Source organism: Sebastes umbrosus, chromosome 14 (genome assembly GCF_015220745.1).
Source record: "Sebastes umbrosus isolate fSebUmb1 chromosome 14, fSebUmb1.pri, whole genome shotgun sequence".
Classification (NCBI taxonomy): Eukaryota; Metazoa; Chordata; class Actinopteri; order Perciformes; family Sebastidae; genus Sebastes; species Sebastes umbrosus.
Window position 1 is genome coordinate 23,697,260 of NC_051282.1, and position 17,303 is coordinate 23,714,562.

The following is a 17,303-nucleotide window of genomic DNA, read 5'->3' on the forward strand; positions in this document are numbered from 1 at the left end:
ACCAACCATGTCATACTAGCTTCCCGTGAAGCAGGTTAAATAATAAATAATCCAAATTTTAATTTTGGTGAGGAAAAACTGTCACGGCCATTTTCAAAGGGGGACCTCTGACATCCAGATATGTGAAGTCATAGTCAAGTCAGCACACTACTACTGGGTGGAGAACATCCACCCAGTAGGACCAGTCCAGGTCTACTGTGACTAGAGCTGTGAGGATGCACCTGATGATGGTAAATAGACATTTTGTATGTGTAAATGTTCAAATTTAGATATTGTTTAGCAAATGTTTTATTGCACTAACGACTTCGGTTTATTTAGACTGTGCAGGACTGTGATGGGACCAGTACAGGACTGGATTTGGACAAGCATCTGGAGAAAACTGTCAGGAGTAAGAGTTGCTTAGATTTTGGTGTTCAAACTTACAATAAATAAAAATAATAATCAATAAATAAAAATTATAAATTAAATCTTTTTTGGTGCAGCCCCCTTTTCTCCACCAGGTGGCCACTAACAGCCAGAGCTCCCACCTGTGTGCAGGTCACTCTAACTTGACAAAGATGGCCGCCGTGATTTCCCGTCGGCCCCTGAGCTCTACAGCAGAACCGTAAGTAACTAAAGATCTGCCGTTTTTAGAGTAAATAACACGTCTTGGTGGAATATTTTGATAAGAACACATATATCTGTCGGCGTGACTGTAAAATGTGAAGTTTAACCGAGTTTAACTGCTTAATTTCCGGTTTATAGTGGTTTATACATACAACCATGGGTTTATAGGTTTATAGTGGACTTTATAGTGTTTTGAGTTTGGTGCGTTTACGTGATTTACAAAGCTCGGGATTTCTAGCATAAAGCGTTGGATCTTTTGAACACAAAAAAACAAAAGTTGAATTTCCACCGGGGATCCAAAAAGTTTTATATTAACTTATAATAATAATACATCATCATTTATTTATTGATTACATTATTATTTGAATCTGCAAAGTAAATAATATTATTTACTTTTATTTTATAAAATAAAATACTATTATTAATTTACTTAATTTTAGGAAAACTATCATAGTATAAAGAACATGCCACCATGTGCATAAAATCTGAGTAAAAAAAGTTTATTTTTTATGCAGTCAGAACAGTGGGATCTGTATTTACATGTATCACAGTCTCTGTAACATCCAACATCATAGCACTACTTTGAGAGGACACATACACTGAGAGGGCACATCTCTTTGCAAATGAAATAAAGTATTGACTGAGTTAATATTTGCATGAAAACTATTAATTTAAAATCAATACAGTGTTTTCTAGAATCGATACAGTAAAAACAATATTGCGATATTTTCAGTATTTTCTTACACACCTAGTTATTATACAGAGTTAAACTGTACAAACCAATAGAAAGTTAAAAAAAAAAAGATTGCACATCCATAAATATTATGTGTATTTACAGTACATGAAGAATTAACTATATTTTTATAGTTCATTACTGCACAGAAGGAAACTTCTGTCACATTACAGTTGGATATTATACTTAAAAAACTTTGACAAGTTGTAGCTACCACAGTCAATCACTTATAGTGTATGCAAAATGACAGTAAAATCTTTATTTCTTCCCGGCCCTCCTCTGCAGAATGCGCAGCACTGCGAGAGTAGCATTGAACACGCTGTCGTGTTTAAAGATCATCTTATAGAAAGTGTCCAGAGGCAGTCGACCGGTCGGATCTGCGTGCTTCAGTGCAGTCATGGGCGTGTATAGGCGGTTGGTCTGGTGGCGCAGAGGAGGCTGCTTGGCTGTGATCACTTTAATAGTTTGCTGAAGAACACAAACACAAATATTTAAAAACCGGAAGTGACTTCCAGGGGCAAAACCAATGAAACTCAAATGCAAACGTAACCGTCATCACTTGCCTCAGCCACTTCCTCTGGAGTCTGGCCTAATGCTGCGAAGACCTTTTTGGAGTACGGCAGGTAAACTTCACGGAAGATTTTGGCGGTCTCCTCGTCTGTCCCTGATAGATCCATCTTCTCGGCGTCCTCGTACACTTTCCTTTCAAACTCTGTCACCACGGGGCCAGGCTCCACTAGAGTCGTCCTTGTGACAGAGATATAAAAAAGATACAGGAGATACAGGACCACTGTTAGAGTACAATCAACAAGTCTTACCTTTCCGTTTAAGTTGCGGGGCAGCTGCATTCAGTTTTGAAAGGGTTCAGGTGTTTATAAGTGGGGTTGTATGAGGTACTTATCCATAGTAGGTGTATTACCTAGATGTGTTGCGGTGAAGGAATTTCCCCTGCGTTGATAGTGATTGGCTCACAGCGATATGCGGTATTATTGTGATTTTTTTTTTTATTCAAATTACTTCTTCTATCCCGATTTAGTGCTATATAAATGAGCTTTATTGTTATTTTGAATTTTTAAATGACGACCGTTTTAAAACTAATGACATAATGCAGAACACAGAAGGGCAATGAGGTGCAGCATTTTTTTCAGCTGAGACGCTTTAGTTGCATCTGGTTGCTATGATACAGAATATCTGCAGATGTAAAAATGTCAGCACAGGGTAGAGTACTTGCTCTGGATGAAGGGAAGGATGAAGCACATAGAGAGAGAGGATGGACCCGCCGGTCTATGTGATCTCCGTTGTGATCAGACAGCTGGGTAAAAAAAGTGCCAGTGACAAATTCAGAGTTTTACAAAAGTTTTTAAAAAAAGCACCAAACGTGCAGCGCTTAACGCAGAATAAACACTCAGCGCCTCGTCGCGCTGCTGGAATTTGTAGTGTATAAAATGTAAAAATGTGACGCTCCCCTTAAAAAACAAAGCAAAAACATGAACATAGCGATAGTGGTGGTTCCTTGCCATCCCCTGCGGTTGGCTTGTCAATAGCGCGCCATTGCAATATTGCAGTTATTGTGACAGCCCTAGTATTACCTACGGTAGAAGAAAGTCGGCGTGCACCGAGAAACAGACAGGAGCACCGGCACAGGAGTAAAGCAATACAGTGCTGTGGACGGCAGAAAAACGATATCCGTTTAAGTGTGCGCAATATTTAGAATATTTTCTGACGGGGAACTGAACTGAAAGTGAAACGTATCTGTACTGTTTTTGTTAATGGAGTCTGGTGGCTTTGAAGGGAGCATAGATAAGTTTAATCTTAGATCAGTTCCCTGTCGGAAAGGAGAAGGAAAGGGCTGTCTGACGGCGAGATTAAGCGGTGAAAATATTCTAAAATATAGTGTACACGTATGAATAAGTACCTCATACAACCCCACTTCAAAACACCCAAACTATCCCTTTAAAGCTCAGGACATGTAATCACTTGATGTTAAACTTCATTGCTTGCACCGCCAGACTTTCACAAAATCCTTCCACAGCAAACTTGGAGGCCGAGTAGACGTCGTTGAACAGAAGCCCTGTGTAGAAACATAAGGAGACCTGTTAGCAACCTCTCACTGTAACTCTCTTTGAGCTTCTTCTGTAATTTCACCGACACAAACCAACGCACCCTGTATGCCCATGACGCTGCTCATCACCACAATGTGGCCGCTCTGCCTCCGCTTCATGTCAGGCAGCAGCTCCTTCACCAGCCGCGCCAGGCCGAAGAAGTTCGTGTCAAAGAGCTCCTTCATGGCGTCGATGCTTTGGCACTCCAGCGGTCCGATCATGCCGACGCCAGCGTTGTTCACTGTAACAGCAGAGTGTCGTTAGATGCTTGTCTGGAGAGATCTTCACTTTAAAGAGGATGTGAATGAGAGGAGACCGACCGAGGACGTCCACCCGTCTGTCCGGCAGGCTGTTGACACACTCTCTGATGGAGGCCTCACAACAAGCATCCAGCTGTTTGATTTCCAGGGTTTTGTTTAAGGAGTCACCTGCCGCTTCCTCCAAGGGCCCCCGTTTCCCAAGATCCCTCATCGTGGCCACCACTGCCTCAGATAAACAACGAATACACCGTCTGTAAGTAGCTGCAGTTATTTCTACCATCTGCTCTTGTTTGAAGGTTGAGGAAAGTGAAAGGCTGACCTTTAAACCGTCTGAGCTCATCCTTGGCCAGCCGAGCAGCCAGAGCCAAGCCGATGCCAGAGGAGCACCCAGTCACCAGCACCCTCCTGCTTCCCATGGCTCTTTGACCTCTGACCTCAAAGCTCAGGAGGATCCTGGCTGCTCAGTCAAAACAAATGCTGTGAACAGGGAAATTTAATTAAAGGAAAATCCTCCCAATCTTATGTCATCACCATTCTGTACAAGAAAGATGTTATTTTTAGTGTTGTTACAACTTAACCAACCTATTATTCCTAAAATGCCTTGTGTACATCTATTTAAATTAATGATTTATTTCTTTAAAAAACGCTATTAATTATAATTATTATTATAATTATAATTATTATTATTATTATTATTTATAATAATAATAATATATATTATTAATAATTATTATTATTTATTATTTATTATTATTATTATTATTATTATTATTATTATTATTATTATTTCTTAAAGGCTATTTAAAATCCCCAGAGAGAGATATATAAAAAAGCACAGTAACAACAAGACCCGTCAGCTGCTATATACAATACTGACTTAACTTAACTGTACAATAATTTGTGCACTACTCTGTCAATAATACTGCATTTATACTCTACATTTCAAGAAATACTCTTATTTAATTATTATGTATACCATTCTGGCATTTATATTTAACACACTTAATAGAACCTACTTCTCAGCATTTTGTATTTACTTATTTGCACTGTGGTTATATGTCATATATTGCAGGTCTTAATGCAAACATTTACACATATTTTATATATTCTCATTTCTTACTTTCTTATATTTCTTTACATATCTTGTGTTGTCTCCAAATGCAACCGATGTTGCAGCTGCATTAGATTATGATAACTGTAAGTGGAGCGATAAGTATTTCTCTTTTATTTCTTTATCATCTTTACTTCCCTGTATAATCACTGCTGGTGCAAAATAGTAAAGTCTTCTGAGAAGTCTTTGTTCCTCTGTGAGTGGATATCAAATCGAAATGTTTAAACCTGATGTTGTTGATTTAGTGCAGAGTTTTTGCTATAAGCCAACCATGCCCCTGTGAGGCACCACTGAGGCCACTTTGGTATTTGTTCAAAGATTATAAATTAGCTCTAATCTGATTTATCCTGGAATTTTTAGCTGCCTACAACTGCAAGATTAGTGCTTTATCTATAGAGGCCCTTCATTCACACTTGAACCCTGTTAGAGGTACAATCACAGTGACTATTAGAAGTAGTGTCATAAGATGCACAACATGATAATAAAATAATATATTTTTTTAAATCCGGTCTCATCCCAATCAGTGTGGGATATAATGAATGTTGATAATTTAGGGATTATTTCAAATATTGACATGGATGATTCAGAGTTTATGCAGTTAAAAGTCTGTAGGCATTAAAGATAAAATAAGATAATCCTTTAATTTGCAGGATTACAGCAGCAAAAGGGGAAAGTGCAAAAACTAAAAAAAAAAAATCGAATAAATAAGCAAGTAAACGAAAAAGATATAGTAAGTAAACAGTAAAAAACAAATAGTACAAAATAATGAATAAAATAAAAGATATAAAAACAATTGAAAAAACAAAAACATTAATAATACCATTGGGTAATTTGTCATTTGTTATTGTAATATTTACCCTCTAAAATACAGTAATAGAATTATACCATAAAAAATAAGATACTTAATAGGCTATAAATACCTCAAAATTGTGGTTAAACACAGCACTTGAGTAGGCTAATGTACTTAAATTACCATTATATATCATCCAAATTACAGTGACACCACAGGAGATGAATGTATATATAGACTGAGAGCATAGCAGACACTTGTTAGTTCCTACAGGACGAGTTTAACACAGTTGTAGTCTACCAACCTGTAGAGCAGCTGTAGATCCTCCACAGCGGCAGATGTATAGGAGAAATAAAACCTGTATACAGATAATATAAAGTACCGTTACTGCAGGATTGAGAGCAGACACACACTCGACCCAGTCACAGCGGGACAAGCGGCTACATAAACCAGAGATTAGATAAAGAGGTCACAGCGGCCGGCTCAGTGTCTGTGGGAGTTGTAGTTCTTCAAGTGACAGTGACTACCGAGAATAACTGCAGCTCATCACTCAACTCACTGTGTTATGTCATGGGTTAAACTTTAAACTAAAGCAAGTTATAATAGTGATAATAATAATACAAATTATTAATAATAATAATAATAATAATAATAATAATAATAATAATAATAATAATAATAATAATGATACAAATAAAATATAATAACAGCATATAATAATAATAATAATGATAATGATACAAATAAAATATAATAACAGCATATAATAATAATAATAATAATAATAATAATAATAATAATAATAATAATAATAATAATAATAATAATGATACAAATAAAATATAATAACAGCATATAATAATAATAATAATAATAATGATAAAAATAAAAAATATTATTTATAATAATAATACACATAATAAATAATAATAATAATACAAATAATAACAATAAATAATACAAATATGTCCTTCCGATACATTTTTGAATTAAAATATTACCTTTAATAAATTCACAATAGTCATATGGTTTAAATTATTATTTCAAAAATAGCTTTTCAAAATCTTAATTTTATTTGTTTCTTATTCGTCATATGCACAAATACAGCAAGAAGTTATGTGTGTATGTATATATATATATACTTATATATATATACATACACACAAGTGCTTGCTGTAATTGTGCATATGACGAATAAGAAATTTATATATATATAAATTAGAAATTTATATATATATATATATATTAATATATATATATATACACACACACACACAACTGCTTGCTGTAATTGTGCATATGATGAATAAGAAACGAATAAAATTAAGATTTTAACAACAATTTATTGAAATAATAATTTAAACCATATGACTATTGTGAATTTATTATAGGTAATATTTCAATTTAAAAATGTATTAAATGTATTGAAAGGACATATTTGTTTTATTTAATGTTATTATTTTCATGATTATTATTATTATTATTATTATTATTATTAATAATAATAATAATAATAATAATAATAATAATAATAATAATAATATATAATATAATATAATATAGACTGTGTAGCATATCATCTATCATCTTACCCAATACAGATATCATTAACATTAGTACTGATTGTTTTAATATTCTTATTATTTGTTTATTTTTTGTGGACACTAGGGGCACTAAGCACCAAACTAAGCACTCAGGTGAGATGATAAAGGTAGTATAGTAGGTGTGTCATTGTCAGGTCATGAACCAGGAAACTGGAGCCAGAGAGGCAGCATGTTGAATGTTTGTTTGCTTTTGTGCAGGAAAATCAATCAACCTAAATCCTGCCTGGACATTAGAGTGTTTCTCCTGAGTAAAACCGACTGGAATGGTGCATCAGTGGCTGTTTGATGTTAGTTTCATTTTTTGTTGAAGAAACTCGTTTTGACAAATAGCCACAACTAATTTTGACACTTGATTTTGAAAGTATTTACCTGAAGTATGTACCTGTAGTATCCTATCAGTATTGACTCTAGCTTGACGAATTTAAATATGTTGCAGTTCCTCCCTGTGACCACCAGATGGCAGTAAATTACATATGAATCTAAATATAGTCAGCTGTCAACTTTACCAAGCATCAAGCAGACACAATACCAACATTTAAAATAGACCTTTCTGTTTCTAATATTCAGTCCACCGCAAAGTAACACTTTGCCTCCAAAACACACAGAAAAACATGGATTTATTATTAATACAATCATTGTCATAATCAAATTCATAAAATGTAGCAAAAATATGATTAAAAATAAATGCAGCCATTAATTAATTGATATAATGTGACATAAAATTATATTTCTGGTTTATCAAATTGATGTATTTATTTATGTATTTATCTTTGTATTAATTCCTGAATTTATTTACTTTCCTTATTAATTTTCTTTTTAATTTATTTATGTATTTATTTTTATTAATTTTAAATGTTTTTTATTTATTTTTGCATTTATTCTTTATGTATTTATTTTGTTTTTATATTATATTATTTTTAAATGTATAGTGTAGATAGGAGATTATTGTTTGATAATGATGCAGTTTTTCGCTGCACTCAGGTCAACTGTTCCATTTAGCTTCAAAACACACAGAAAAACATGGATTTATTAATACAATCATCGTCATAATCAATGTCATTAAATGTAGCAAAAATATTATTAAAAATAAATGTAGCCATTAATTCATTGAAGAAATGTGACATAAATTGATATTTCTGGTTTCATTTATTTATGTATTTATTTATTTATCTTTGTATTAATTCTTTTATTTATGTACTTTTCTGTTTAATTTTTAATTTATTTATTTATGTGTTTATTTTTATTAATTTTGAATGTATTTATTTATTTTTTCAATTCAGAGGATGCTGGACAAACTCAGAGTAAGCAAACACCGGTGAAGCAAAAAAGTGTCTTGATACTTTGATTATTGTTTCAGTAAGAATAGTATGTCATAAAAATGTTCATAATACAGTATGTCTTAAAAAAGTAAAAGTATAGCATGTAAAAAATAACTCATACTATAGTATGTCAAATATCAAAATCACAGTATAGTATATCAGAGTAATAAAAAAAAAATCGTAGTTAAGGACTTTTTTAACATACTATAGTATGGCTTTTATGACATACCAGCTTAGTGTGTCATAAAAAAATCATAGAATAGTATATCTATAAAGTCATAAAAATCTTAGTAAACTGTAATTTTTCATGAAATATTCAACATAATATGCTATGACTTTTTTCATGACATTTTTTGACATATTATACCATGACTTTTTTTTCATAAAATTTTCCAACATATTATAATATGACTTTTTCTCATGAAATTTTTTGACATATTATACTATGACTTTTTTTCATGAAATTTTTCGAGATACTATACCATGACTTTTTTTCATGAAATTTTTCGACATAATATGCTATGACTTTTTTTCATGAAATTTTTCGATATACTATATTATGACTGTTTTTTCATAAAATATTTCAACATATTATAAAATGACTTTTTCTCATGAAATTTTTTGACATATTATACTATGACTTTTTTTCATGAAATTTTTCGAGATACTATACTATGACTTTTTTCATAAAATGTTTCGACATACTTCGAATTACTTTTTTTATGAAATTTTTCGACATAATATGCTATGACTTTTTTTCGACAAACTATGCTACGACTTTTTTTCATGAAATTTTTCGACATAATATACTATGCCTTTTTTCATGACATTTTTCGACATACCATGCTATGACTTTTTTCATGACATTTTTCGACATACTTCGAATTACTTTTTTCATGAAATCTTTCGACATACTATGCAATAATTTTTTTCATGAAATTTTTCGACATACTATGCAATGATTTTTTCATGAAATTTTTCGACATACTATACTACGACTTTTTTTCATGAAATTTTTCGACATACTATGCAATGATTTTTTCATGAAATTTTTCGACATACATACTATTATTATTTTAAAATGCCAGTATCCATAGTAACAGCAAAAAACATTAAAAACATTTACATACAAAAGAAGCATAGTGAAAACATAAACAAAGAGCTCTGCCAAACATAAAAGGACAACAGAAATTAAACAAAACCAACATAAAATAAAAAAAAAAACACAATAAAAAAAAAAAATTATTATAAAACAAAAAGACCACAAGAGCATATGACAATAATTTCACTTAAAAACTTTAAAGATATTGCATACATTCATTGTTTTCATTGCTTTTTTGTTTGTGAGGAAGAAATTATTGACAGATATAATTCATTTCTTTCATAAATACAAAGAAATTAGGCTTTTTTTGGTAAATTTACGCTTCTGAATGTGGAACTTCGCGAGAATTAAAATTAAATTAATAAGAAAAAATGCATTACTGTCCTTGTCACTGTAATCATAGCAACCAAATATAATATTTCTATAGTACAGTGCAAAATCTGAGAAAATGTTAACAAGTATAAAATTATTGACATCTTTCCACGATTCACATTTAAATTTACAGGACCAGAATAAATGAGAGCAAGTTTCAGGATGTGATTCGCAGAAGGAACAACTTACATATATATCACTCTTTAACTTTCGTAAGAAATGTTTCACTGGATATAATCTGTGGATCAACTTAAATGACACCTCTTTTACCTTATTTGTTAGAAGGAACTTTTGCGGTAAGGACCAAACTTTATTCCAGTCAATATCACTAACAAAATCACTCCAATAAAATGTTGCTGCCGGAGTAGAAACCATGCACTCAGATCCTGTTTACAGGCTCAAGAAGTCAAACTCCATACACTAGAAGTCTTCTACACTCAGAACAATAACACAATGCTGATATTTCATGTTGGCTGAATGTTTTTTCCATGAACTTTGGAAAGACTTGATATAATTCACATAACACAATTCACATAGCAATATATATTATAAACACGAGCATGTTAAAGTGGCAGTAGGCAGACACACTGACAGCTGTTGTTGCCTGCTGGACTTCAGTTTGTCATGTTACGATTTGAGCATATTTTTCAGGCTTTAGAAAATCTCGTGGCGGTGGTGTCACAAACTTTCTCATTTTACAGCTAAACAGCACACTACAAGATGATTCTGAAAACATTTAAGGCGAGAAATAGGCATTAACGTATTGATTCATATTTGATCAGCGTCATTGGTCAGAGTTCGCGAGTGATTGACAGCCGGCTCTCATAGACAGCAGATGGACAGCAGACCTCAGATCAGCTCTTACTGTTTGTTTTCCTCTGGTCTGTGAAATCTTGCAGATGCCGTTAGGAGCACCAAAGGACACTGGAGGACACAGAGGCACATGTTTTTTTTCAGGTTACCTGTATCATGTACTGTCACGATATAGCGACCGTTTTATAAAAATAACTTTTTTTAATCATATTTGATTATCTCGCCTACTTCAGCTTTAAAGAGTTTATTTATCAAACAACGTGGTTATGAAAAGAGCTGAAAATGTGTGTTTTGTATAACACCAGGAGAGAGAATGTGTGAGAGCTGGACTGAGGCCTGAGGGTGGGTTTACCATGTCCTCCTACTCTATATGCCTTGTCACGAAAGTAAAATCCTTTAACTCTATATTCTACTCAGGTTACCCCTATTCAGTGTTCATGCACAAAAAAAAGTAATAATTAAGTCTTTCATGGAGCTTAACAAGAAGTTCTTTCCATTATTATATACATTGTCTAGGGGTTAATGATATATTCAAGGTGTAGTATTATGGTCGAATTTCAAACACAATAACTGTAACATTAGATGGCTGGTTTCAGAAAGTGCAGAAGTACAAGTAGTACAATTTTTCTATAGGCTAAGTTTCCTACCATTATTTGCCCAAGACCTACATTAAAACTCTATTGAAAAAGTCATAGCCATTAAAATATAATTTAAAAAAGTCATAGTGTAGTATGCCATTAAAATATCGGTGAATAAAAATCATGGTATAGTACGTCATTAAAATATCATTAAAAAAGTCATGGTATAGTATGTCATTAAAATATCATTAAACAAAAGTCATAGTATAGTATGCCATTAAAATATAATTTAAAAAAATCATAGTATAGTATGTCATTAAAATATCATTAAAAAAGTCATAGTGTGGTATGCAATTTGAATGCTATTTAAAAAAGTCATAGTATAGTGTTAGAGAAATTATCTAATAAACAGTCTCTGGTCATTCAGTTAAGAAGCAAATACCATTTATTAAGCAAATGCATTTGGGTTCATACAGCAGACAAGTCAGTGTAGCCCACACCTTCCACCCTGCTTCTGAGTGAAAGCATTGTCTATTGTTAAAAAGAGTTACTTGTGATTAGCTAGTTTTAGCAGAGTGCAGAGGCGAGGATGATAAGTAATGTATCTAAACTAGTACAGTCTGTGCTTTCCAAGGGTATTCAGATTTATCTGAGTACACAAATTCTACACAAAGGGACATGGTATTTTCTCTCACAATAGTATGGCATTAAAATATCATTAAACAAAAGTCATAGTATAGTATGCCATTAAAATATGATTTATAAAAGTCATAGTATAGTATGTCATTAAAATATCATTAAACAAAAGTCATAGTATAGTATGCCATTAAAATATAATTTTAAAAAATCATAATATAGTATGCCATAAAAAGAAAAAATGTAAAAATGTCATATATATATATATATACATATATGTTTATTATGCCATTAAAATGAGGGAGTATAGGAGTATTTTTTTAAATATGTTTTTATACTATTATATTAATTGTATAGCTTTTGTTTGTTTGCTTTTTTGGTTTAGACTGATTGGATATCTTCTTTCAGTTATGGTGATCATTTAAAAAATAAAATGTATACTCAGGATTAAAATGTAAATTATACATTTACATCATTCAACAAAACCAACCAACACATTTGAGTAACCAATTTTATAATTGTTAAATGTATAATATCCATGTAGCCTGATTGTGCACCAATCCTTTCTCATCTATGGAACATGTTGGGTGTGATTAAACCTTTTGTCTCGTGGTTGAATGCATTTTTTCGAAATGGGAACAAACTTGGTGTTCAGCAGGTACAAAACCGTTATCACGTGATCTTTGTTAACAAAAGGTAAGAAATTCTCCTGTGACATGAATATTCGCTTACATGGTCCATCATGTCTGACTGTGTAAACCAGAGCCAGGGTGACCATTAAGGAAACTGTACAATGTGGTGGTAAATAATATCACATGGGAACTAGGCGTTTCACTCATGTTCTGAGAGTTAAAACGTGTTGTGAGAGAAAATACCATGTCCCTTTGTGTAGAATTTGTGTACTCAGATAAATCTGAATACCCTTGGAAAGCACAGACTGTACTAGTTTAGATACATTACTTATCATCCTCGCCTCTGCACTCTGCTAAAACTAGCTAATCACAAGTAACTCTTTTTAACAATAGACAATGCTTTCACTCAGAAGCAGGGTGGAAGGTGTGGGCTACACTGACTTGTCTGCTGTATGAACCCAAATGCATTTGCTTAATAAATGGTATTTGCTTCTTAACTGAATGACCAGAAACTGTTTATTAGATAATTTCTCCAACAGTGTCTCACCGCCTCACGTGATGTTCTGTCACAATTTGTCCCACCTGATGTGGCTTTGTATTCTGTCCAATACAACAATGTTTGTTGATTATTTAATTTTTTTAATGTGAATCCTACTTTTTTATTCACTTAAAGAGATAAGATAGATAAGATAAATCAGGTCACATTAAATTATATTTAGGATTACGTGTCTCACCTATACGCCTCTTCTTACAGTCATGTTGCACACATTCACCCACATGCACACACATAACACTGGTACTTCTAGCTGACTTTTAGATGATGTTGTTAAAAGTAAAAAAAAATAATATTAACAAGTCTCAGGCTGTCTCAACCATAGAAGTATAGTATTTGTTGCAGTGCTGTTGTATTGTGTTATATATATATATATTTATATAGTGTTAAACTGTGTCCCTGACACTGTGTTAAAGATCCCCTTTAAGATCATCTACATTACAGATATATTAATGGCTAAAGGGGTTGCATAATACGTAAATTACACATGCAGTCAAACGTGTTTGTTTCATAATTCTTCCCAGTTTCTTGTTTCTGTTTTGGGTTCCCATTGGTCAAGACACTCCATTGTCTGGTTTGTGTTATGGGTTCAGGGAGTGGCCAGTTGTCCTTTCATAACCACAGCAGCAATAAATAGTGCTTTGGACCAGACTGCAAAGATACAATTTTCCAAAGCACAGAACCCAACACTGCCACGATGTAAGTAGTCTTTAATTTAACTGTCTAGACTGTCTTAGATTAAAAAAAATCATTGCATAGAAATGTACTGCACTATTGCTATTATACCATTATATACTGTATATTTGTGTGTTTTAATGGTGTCTTGTGTTGTGTGTATGTTTCTTTTTTCTATCTATCTATCTATCTATCTATCTATCTATCTATCTATCTCTGTTAAGTCTTAGTAAAAACTCTATATCTGTGTTTCAGGATTTACCTTTCAGGGCTTGTTGGCTTCCTGTTGGTACTAACAGCTGAGGCCAGAATTGGGTAAGAAGCCTGAATTTACATTTTTAGTAGATTGCAGCATTTGACCAAAATTACAGAATATATATATATATATATATATATATATATATAACCTTTATTTAACTAGGAAGTCACATCGAGATTAAAACCTCTTTTACAAGTGAGACTTAGCCAAGACAGGGTCAAATAGCAGCATCCAACACACATAACAAGACAACAACATTGAATCACGGCAGCAGCATTAACAGGGCATCATCTTGGTCATGTGTTTGTTACTTCCTTTATTCTAAATTTAAAATCATTTACGTAAAGAGACAAGGGTCTCAAGTTTAAGCTTGGCCTGCAGATCATTCCAGGACTGTAGTGAAACAGGCTTGTTTTGCCAGCTTCTGTACTGATAGAAGGTACTTTAAACTGAGTAAAAAAAAGAATGTTTTTAGTGTAAGTGTTGGTTATTTGTAAACTGGAAGTACTGTTACTACCTCTTGGATATATGAGTTATAAGATATTCATAATTCTGACCCAGATCTTGGCACACATGATTACTGCTGTCACATTTTTTTAATAGTTTCCTTTCTAATTACACAGAAACTCATCTGAGTTGAGCTTCTGTACTGAGACAAAGGAGTGCCTGCTGTTTGATCCGGTTTGTGAGACTTCTGTTTTTGAGGTGAGTGTGTCTGAGAGCAAGAGAGAAACCTTTTTACATTTGAGGTGAACTTTCCAGAAACCCACTGTGTTTGTTCGTTTCCCTCAGGCCCGCCACTATGACTCCCAGACATGGGTTTCAACTAACGAGACTTCCATCTGCATGGAGTTTGCATCAATGGGATTATTCAGGCGACTGTTTGGTTACATCACTGGTAACAACGTGGATGGTGCGTTTATTTATTTATGTTTTATGTAACTGAAAGAAGTAGTCTCATTGAGATCAGGATGTCTTTTTTAAGAGAGAAAATCAGAAGAGCACACCGTTAGACACAATACAGTGGTGCACATTACAGAAAATATAGTGACAGCTAGCAGGGAGTGTAATGTAAAGAGTTTAATGTTTTAAACTTTTTGTAACTCATTCAGTTTGCAAGGAAAACAGTTTTTCCAGCCTCTGTTTGAATATGTGGTGCAGCTAAAATGAAAAGGCCTTTTTGACCTTATAATTACTGTATTTAGTTGTGTTCAGAGAGCAGAAATAGTCTGGCAGCTTTATTGGATATCCAAGCCAGAACATTTTTGTGCTTGTTGTGTATTTCCTATTTCTGACATTTCTTTTTTCTTCAAACTGTTGTGTTTTCATAATCAGGAAAGCAAATTATAATGACAGCTCCTGTCCTTATAAAGATGCCTAAGGCGGGTTATTTTTTTAAATCCTACACAATGAGTTTCTTGCTGCCAGCTGGATTTCAGGGGAAAGCCCCCCAACCTACTGATACTAAGGTAACCTTCTCTGACGAAACACCACATCAAGCTTCATTTAGCAATGCCATGATCATGTTTGAATTCATTCTGTGAAATCTACCTTCTAGGCCTGTCACTTCATTAAAATATTCAATCGCAATTAATCGCAAATTAATCACACATTTTTTTATCGGTTCAAAATGTACCTTAAAGGGAGATTTGTCAAGTATTTAATACTCTTATCAACATGGGAGTGAGCAAATATGCTGCTTTATGCAATCAATGTATATATTTATTATTGGAAATCAATTAACAACACAAAACAATGACAAATATTGTCCAGAAACCCTCACAGGTACTGCATTTAGCATAAGAAGATATGCTCAAATCATAACATGGCAAACTCAAGCCCAACAGCTGTCCGTGTGTCAGTGTGCTGACTTGACTATGACTTGCCCCAAACTGCATGTGATTATCATAAAGTGGGCATGTCTGTAAAGGGGAGACTCGTGGGTACCCATAAAACCCATTTTCATTCACATATCTTGAGGTTAGAGGTCAAGCGACCCCTTTGAAAATGGCCATGACAGTTTTCCCTCGACAAAATTTAGCACATGTTCGGAGCGTTATTTAACCTCCTTTCTGACAAGCTACTATGACAGTATGTTTTAGTTTCATATGATACCTGTATCTTCACTCTATAGCTTTAAAACTGAACCCGCTACAACCTAAAAATATCAAGTTGTGTAAATGCGTTGTGTAAATTAGTGGCGTTAAAACAAATTTGCGTTAACTTTGACAGCCCTACTACTTTCAGATAATGAAACTTTGCTGACTTGCAGGTGTACATCGAGCAGAAGCCAAAGATGAAAGTGTATGCGAAGAGCTTCGGAGGATGGATGATGACCGGTGCTCTCAAAAACCAGGCAAGCAGCCTGGCCACCGCCCTTGACTTGGTGGAGGCCGAGTACAAAGAAGACTTCTACTATGCTGTTGGATATAACAGGTAAACAAATCACCATCATTTTCTCAGTGACAATCAGAAAGATTTAACATGTGTTGATCATTTTATATTGGGCAATAAATGACTGTGTGTGCTCTTGTTTCTTGCAGCCCAATGAAGGTCTTTAACAGGCACAATGAGGTGTGGTTTGTGGGAGAGGATAAGCTGGTGTGCGCCGCCAAAGACTCCAGCAGTGAGGAAATTTGAATATTATGGCCCTGTGCAATGACAGCTTACAGCAGACGTTGTATATGAAGAGACGTTGCACCTGGACATTGCTTCTAGTCATAACGTGTCATATAAATAAATGACCTGACAGCGAGAGCACAGATTTTAAAAATGCAGATGGATTTGAATTAATTGAATACTCCATGCTAAACTTGTCACAATGGTTTTATACTGGTGTGTTTTTTTTGTTCTAATCAATAAAGTAACGCTTTTGCAGTGATTTCTTTTGGTGTTTTTTAACAAATAAAATGTGTCAAAAGCAGCTGATTTAAAGCTGCAGTGGGTAGAAATGGAGCAAATATGATTTAAAAAAGTTATTTTTTATAAAACGGTCACTATATCCTGACAGCAGTGCATGAGACAGAAAAAAATCATGTTCCTCTGTTTACTCCGGTGTCGTCCGGTGCTCCTAACGGCATCTGCAGGATTTCATAGACCGGAGAAAAACAACCAATCAGAGCCGAGCTGGAGCCTTGCCGTCTCCGAGCAGCTGTCAA

The 17,303-nt window shown here is 33.7% G+C and overlaps 2 protein-coding genes across 4 annotated transcripts; one reads left to right on the plus strand and one right to left on the minus strand.

Moving 5' to 3' along the window:
* Nucleotides 1-1,576: 1,576 nt before the first annotated feature.
* Nucleotides 1,577-6,071, minus strand: LOC119501082 (retinol dehydrogenase 8). Of its 3 annotated transcripts, none has more exons than XM_037791170.1 (7): nucleotides 5,913-6,071; nucleotides 4,021-4,188; nucleotides 3,762-3,923; nucleotides 3,503-3,682; nucleotides 3,317-3,410; nucleotides 1,903-2,086; nucleotides 1,577-1,807 (listed from the first exon to the last, which is right to left on the minus strand). In XM_037791170.1, the coding sequence occupies exons 2-7, from the start codon at nucleotides 4,115-4,117 to the stop codon at nucleotides 1,598-1,600; spliced, it is 927 nt and encodes a 308-aa protein (XP_037647098.1). In that variant the 5' UTR covers nucleotides 4,118-4,188; nucleotides 5,913-6,071; the 3' UTR covers nucleotides 1,577-1,597. The 3 variants fall into 3 exon arrangements, with proteins under 3 accessions (XP_037647098.1, XP_037647100.1, XP_037647099.1); XM_037791171.1 differs by having other exon boundaries at nucleotides 1,598-1,807; nucleotides 4,021-4,178; nucleotides 5,907-6,038; XM_037791172.1 differs by lacking the exon at nucleotides 5,913-6,071 and having other exon boundaries at nucleotides 3,762-3,927; nucleotides 4,021-4,182.
* Nucleotides 6,072-13,810: 7,739 nt separating this feature from the next.
* soul5 (heme-binding protein soul5) lies at nucleotides 13,811-17,027 on the plus strand. Its single transcript, XM_037791177.1, has 7 exons — nucleotides 13,811-13,910; nucleotides 14,142-14,201; nucleotides 14,769-14,850; nucleotides 14,938-15,058; nucleotides 15,481-15,614; nucleotides 16,418-16,581; nucleotides 16,689-17,027. Coding segments are annotated over exons 1-7 (660 nt in total). The 5' UTR covers nucleotides 13,811-13,908; the 3' UTR covers nucleotides 16,786-17,027.
* The last annotated feature ends 276 nt before the right edge of the window (nucleotides 17,028-17,303 follow it).